Source organism: Cavia porcellus, unplaced genomic scaffold (genome assembly GCF_034190915.1).
Source record: "Cavia porcellus strain 051 isolate PalLab524CR breed Dunkin Hartley unplaced genomic scaffold, mCavPor4.1 scaffold_7, whole genome shotgun sequence".
NCBI lineage: Eukaryota > Metazoa > Chordata > Mammalia > Rodentia > Caviidae > Cavia > Cavia porcellus.
Genome location: NW_026947490.1, coordinates 34090006 through 34096321, shown reverse-complemented (window position 1 = coordinate 34096321; position 6316 = coordinate 34090006). Strand labels below are relative to the sequence as shown.

The window sequence follows — 6316 nt, the reverse complement described above, 5'->3', positions numbered from 1 at the left end:
TACAGTGAAATCCTGGAGACAGTCACTATAGAAAGAGGAAAACCTGATGAGGGAAGAGATCCCCTCCATCTCCTGTTCCTGCAGGATGAGTGATCAGACACTGAGTCTCCTCTGAAGATCTCCCCCTCAGCACACAGGCTACATTCTCCTCTAGACCATGAGGTATTTCTGGATGAGGTATTTCTGGAGTCTGGGAAAACTCTTTTAAGTAAACATGCATTTAAATTGGCCTAGGCGTGTCAGTAGAGAGGAGGCTATCAGAAAGTGAGTATCCTGGTTGGAGTCCTGCTTCTGAGGCCATGAAAGACAGAGTTCAGGTGCTTCCTTTAATGAGTGGGCTCTTGCTATGTGGGAAGTTCTGAGACTAAGAGATAAATAAGAACTAGGCTGATATATCTCCACAGAGCTTTGGATCCTGAGACTGCAGAAGCCAGAGCCTGGCCGAGGGAGGAGCTCTCTGTCCCCATTGGGTGGGTCCACAGAGGTGGGGACAAGAGGCTAAAGAATCTCATTTTACACTTCCGTTCATCTGCATGTCCTGCAGTACTGAGGTCTCCTCTGGCAGAGGCATGCTGTCAGAGTAGGCAAAATGAAGCGCACCATACCTGTTCTGCTCTACCTAGGTAAGGGCTGGGAGGAGAAAGACACCAGGCTGGGATAGAGAGAGGGATCTTGTGAGGTATCAGACAGAACCTCTGACAGGACAGGAAACTCTCTTCCAGGGCTGAGACTGCACATGGCACAGCAAGGACCCTCAGGTGAGTCCTACCCAGCACTCTGTGTCCTAGCCCAGCCTCAGCTCCTGGCCTTCAGCGGGTTAAACAGAGGCTTAGGCTGAGGTTTAGTAAGAGGGAAAGGCCTTGGAATTATCTAGGGGACAAAGAGGTCCTAGATCCAGGCTCTGATTTCCTTGCAGGGACCCTCCCAAAACCCTCTCTCTGGGCCATTCCAGGCTCTGTGATCCCAAGGGGACGTAATGTAAGCCTATGGTGTCAAGGGATCCAGGGTATCCAGAGTTACCGTCTGAACAGAGAAGGAAGATCAAAGTTCTTGGGAAAACCAAATCTACATGGAAACAAGGCCAAGTTCTCCATCCTATCTATGACAAGAGATGATGCAGGGCGATACCGCTGTTACTATCTCAGTGGTGCTGACTGGTCAGAGCCCAGTGAAGCCCTGGAGCTGGTGGTGACAGGTGAGAGGACACACAGGCTCCAAGCCCAAGCTTCTGGCAGGAGGAAGAAGTCTTACTCTCAGGAGTGTCCCCTCCTCACAGTGCCGTCTTGGGGACACTGTGGGAGGTGTGGGACCATTTCACATGCTACCTCCTTCTCTCCTAGGAGTCTATAGCAAACCCAGCCTCTCAGCCCTGCCCAGCACTGTGGTGACATCAGGAGCCAATGTATCCCTCCAATGTGCCACAGAACAACAATGTGACAGGTTCATTCTGACTAAGGAAGGAGAAGCCAACATCTCTTGGAACCTTGAATCCCGACGTCTTCCCAATGGACAGTTCCAGGCCCTGTTCCCAGTGGGACCAGTGATTCTTGGTCCCAGGTTATCATTTAGATGCTACAGCTATGACAAGGAAAGTCCCCATGTGTGGTCCATACCCAGTGACCCCCTGGAGGTTGTGGTCTCAGGTAGGAAGACCTATACCTGTCCTCTCTCTGCTTAAAATGTCACTCAGGCCCTTAAACCAGGGGCCATTTTTTTGCAGTTGGAGTAAGGATTATTTGGGGATTCCAGTCAGGGAGAGTCCTTCCTCTAAGACAACAGGGCTCCTTCAAGGCGAGCTCACTCCAGCCATTTGATTTGAATTTAAAAATTGCCACATGGTCAGGGGAGGGTTTTTGAGCAGCCTCGGAGTTCATTTTGGACAGTGAGCAGTGGCAGGGTGCTCAGGGACAGGCTTGGACATTACATTTTCATATTTTGATTGGCAGAATCATCTACTCCCAGTCCCCCATGCTCAGGGCACATCACCACACCAGGATGCACTGGGGGTCCCATCTCCCCACCCACTTCTCTCGGCTCCACAGCAGGTGAGTCTTGGGCTCCATCCCAAAGATCCTATGTCCAGGCTGCCTGGAGATTCTCTGCCCTTCTCGGCACTTCTCACAGCCTCAACTCCTTTTGTGTCCAGAGACCTGAGCTTCAAATGGTGTGGACAGGACCAGGCAAGAGGGTCTCCTCTCTGGTCATTGATTTTCTTATCTGTATATTTCCAGGGTGGGGACAGCAGTGCCATGTTGCTGGATTCTGAGAGTTTGAGGAGATGGGTGTAGCCACACAAAGAATAGGGTTATCAGTTAAACAAATCACTTCATAATCTAGATGCCACTCATGGCCATGGTCTGGGAAGGAACCTGGAAGTTGTGATTAGGATCTCAGTGGCTTTTCCCCTCCTGCTCACCATTGTTGTGCTCTTGCGACTCCAGCATCAGGGCTACTGCAAGAAGGCAGGTGAGAAAGGAGAGGGTGACCTGGGCTGCACCTAGGGAGGGATCAGAACCTGGGCTTAGTACCCCAAAAGCTCGAGGATCCCATGTCTGACACCAATGATGAGAAGTCTTAGTAGATGCAATGAGGACTCCACGTGGGTGTCACAGGGCTGCCTCCTTCCCATCACCAGGACCCAGCTCTGCTGACACCTGCCCAGAGGACTCCCACAGCCACCAGGTAAATCATCTTCCTTCCACCCCTTGACTCTCACCCCAATTCTCCCTCACCAAAAGATTTCCTTGTTTAAATCTATGCCCCTTGATTTCAAGGCCCTGAGCTCCTGAGGGCACGGACCCTCTTCTGTGTCTTCACTGTGTACTCACCAAGCTCCTTGCAGGCTGCTGCCCAGGGAGTGAGGAATGGTGTACTACATCCCGACCTGTTCGTGCAGTTTCCATCAGCAGCCACACAGGGAGCATTGCCTCTTTTAAGGTTCACTGTCTGTGAGGCTAGGAGTGTGGCTGACGCCCACCAAGACCCAGAAGTCTGTGTCCCCAGAGCAGGGGACAGACAGAGCACTGACCAGGCACAAAGACCTAGGCAGTGCACAGCACTGTGTGCCCCACATGGCAGGGAAGGGCCAGTGCCTATGTGAAGAGAAGGAAAGGCTCTAGGGAACAGTGCAGAGAGGACCCTATGGCTACCTGTGTGTCAGCAGAGACCTGAATACAGGACTTGCCTGTGACTCTCCCAGGGAGAAGCATTCCTGCCACAGAACAAGAACTGTGAGATCAAATGGGGACACAACACCTTGTCCAGGAGCAGTCTGAGGCCCAGTGTCACTTGAGCTTATGCATAAAGTACAGATTCAGAGCTCAAAGGGCTCAGTACCGTAGTTCTCTGGGCTCTAATGGGGTTTGTGAAGCTAATGAAGTTTGTTCAGTGAGTGTCCAAGCTGACTGCTGTCACAGTACTCACTCTGGAGCTCCTGTGGGACCCAGTGATGGTGCAGAGCAGAGTCAAGGTGCAGCCTTTGTCACTGTCTCCCTGCTGCAGAGCCCTGAGCTTGAGGACCCCAGGAAGTGACCTACACTCGGGGGCAGCCCTCCAGGCAGGATGTGGTGAGGTCACCCCTGCTTCTCCAATGTCAAAACCATTCGAGGGCCCGAGTGACAGAGCCACAGGAGAGATGCAGAGGGACAGGAAGTTGAGTCCAGTCTACTGCAGGTCCCCCGAATTTCCCAGAATATACCCTCATTCCAGTACCCACCCTCTCTCCCTCCAGGCAGCTGACTCTGAAGGCAACCAGGGAGTCTATGCCCAGCTGAACAGCTTCAAGCTCAGAGGGGAGCCAACCACAACCTCTTCCTACCAGCAAAAGAAGTTCCCAGCTGTAAGCAGTGCGTATGCCCATCTGGGTGTCCATCAGCACAAGAGAGACCTCAGAACCCACAGTCCAAGAATTGGCTCCTAGGGACCTCAGGAGGGAAAACAGTTTCCCCATGAACCTTCAGCTAAGGACTATGGTCAGCCTAGCGGCCTGACGTGGGACCTGAGATGTTCTAGAAGTTGCCTGATCATGAAATCCAAGATAGCTACATTAACACATCTGAACATTTAACAAGTAAGTTTCTAAAATAACTAAGACTCAGCAAAGGACATCACAAACCCATCAGATTTATCCTAAGATTAAAAACATGCATCAAGGTCATGAAGTATGTGTACTTCAGAGTAAAGGAAAACCTTAAATAAACTGAAATGGAGAAACAAACAATTCAATGATTGCTAGGTGCAACAAAATGACATTAATATTGACAAGGTGTGAAAGTAGGAAATAATGACCATAGCAACAAATAGTAATTTAAATTAAAACAATATAAATATAAACTTAACTTGAAAGTCTAATAAAGTTGATGATACCCTGAGAACATTTCAAAGGAAAACAATATTCACACAAGAAATACAGAAGGAAAGTGTCTCAACTTGTGCAGCTGGGGACATGATGGTCCCACCAGAAACTCTCCCTCATTTTTCATTAGAGGAAAATGGCAGCACAGGACCCCTGGGTTAATCAGCAGCAAACAACACACCCTGGAGTCTAAAAGTATGAGCAAGGTGGGGTTGCCTCAAGAATCAGGACTGGGTGAGTCATTTAGATCATCAGTGTATTTTACTGCACTTACAGAAAAAAGGATAAATGTGTTCACCTGAGCAGAGGAAGAACACATTCTTTGGAAAGCCAGCAGGTGTTCACAATTTCAAATATTAGGAAAAGTGCTCAATTTAATTGGATGGAAACTTACACAGCACCTGGAAGAAGCCTCCTACTTACAAAGGAACTTGGTATCTTTACCCCAAGAATTAAGAAGGAGAGTAGATGCTTTGTTGCTGGGCTCATGTTCAACATTTCTCTGGAGGTCTAGGCAAGGATTGAAGGCAAGATGATGACAGCAAACAGAAATGACCATGAGGACAGAGAAAGCTGAAGGATGGGCTGTGACTCTTCAGAAATTGTCAGAGTCATCATGTGAAAGGAGCTTGATTCTGCTCCTATAAAACAGAAATTCATTAGGAGGAAGATAATAAACATATCAAAATAAAAACTTTTTTTGTCTTTTTCCTTTTTCCTTTTTTTATCGGTACCAGGGATCGAACTCATGACTGCCTGCTTGCAAGGCAGGCACTTATGCCGCTGAGCTAAATCCCCAGCCCCCAAAATAAAAACTTTTTCAAAATGAAAATTAATGTCTCCAGATATTTGTGGATCCCAGGAAAAACAGATAGACCTGATCAACAGGGGGACCAAAGGAGCCTTCAGCCTGTGCTCCCAGGAAGTCCCAGGTTGAGAACTCACACAGGGTGACAGGGTTAGGATGTGTTTCCAGGTGGGAGGGAGATTCTTGGGAAGGATAAGGAGGACAGAGAGGAAAGTAGGACACAGACAAGGAAGCACACAAGGCCACACCCAGGAGGTGACCTAGGACAGTCTCTCAAGAGATGGACAAAGGGACAGTTCCCAGTGGGGTCATCAGCAGGGTCCCGAGTGTAAAAGGTGGAGGGGTCAGGATGGGGCTTCTTTTCCTGAGCAGGGTTCCAGAAGCCTCCCCTACTCCCAGGAGTCAGGACAAGGCAAACTGAGGTAGGCCTTGGTGGGGTGGCTGTGAGGGACAGACCCTAGAAAGTATGCCCAGTGTGCATTGGCTCATGGTATCCTAGGAAGAGCAACCTGAGAAAGCTTTCTCTTCATGCCTTGGCTTTGTATTCTACCTTGGCAAGTTACCAGGATGTGACCTCTAGGACACCTTCATTTATAATCTCAGGGAGATTCTGTGATGTCCCCAGGCTTGATGGGAAACAGTGGGAGAGAGAAGGGGCATTTTGGTGAGTTGGTGACAAGCCACAAAGTTTTCTTTCAGCCACCTTCATTCCACATTTTCCAGAGAGTCTGAGGCTGCAGCCCCTCCCCAAAGCTGCAGTTCCTGAGCTCTGTCAGACACAGGCAGGAGGCTGCTCAGCCTTACTGGGGTCTGACTGAGGGTGAGGCTGAGCCCCCAGCACAGCTGGGGAAACACCAGGCTTCGGGCACCCCGGGGCATGGCCCTCCTGAGTCCCCTGGGCCTCTGTGCTCTGTCCTCACCTGCGACTAGAAAAGGACCAGCGCTACTCCCTGGGTCACCGGGGTCTCTACCCAGCAGGTCTGGAGTGCAGTGCTGCTTAGTTCTGTTAAGCATTTGGGTTTCATACTTGTGTATTGCATTGTCTTTTTCTGTAAAAATAACAATTTTCTATGAAAATTCACGTACATGAATTTGTACATAAAAACGTACATAATAAAACTGTTGAATACTAATAAGTGAACTTCAGCAAAATT

At 49.3% G+C, this 6316-nt stretch overlaps 1 protein-coding gene across 2 annotated transcripts; it reads left to right on the top strand.

The window, feature by feature from the left end:
- Positions 1-528: 528 nt before the first annotated feature.
- LOC101788369 (leukocyte immunoglobulin-like receptor subfamily A member 5) lies at positions 529-5156 on the top strand. Of its 2 annotated transcripts, none has more exons than XM_063253281.1 (8): positions 529-623; positions 723-758; positions 953-1195; positions 1341-1643; positions 1947-2045; positions 2338-2466; positions 2636-2682; positions 3731-5156. In XM_063253281.1, the coding sequence occupies exons 1-8, from the start codon at positions 590-592 to the stop codon at positions 3917-3919; spliced, it is 1080 nt and encodes a 359-aa protein (XP_063109351.1). In that variant the 5' UTR covers positions 529-589; the 3' UTR covers positions 3920-5156. The 2 variants fall into 2 exon arrangements, with proteins under 2 accessions (XP_063109351.1, XP_063109350.1); XM_063253280.1 differs by having other exon boundaries at positions 532-623; positions 917-1195.
- The last annotated feature ends 1160 nt before the right edge of the window (positions 5157-6316 follow it).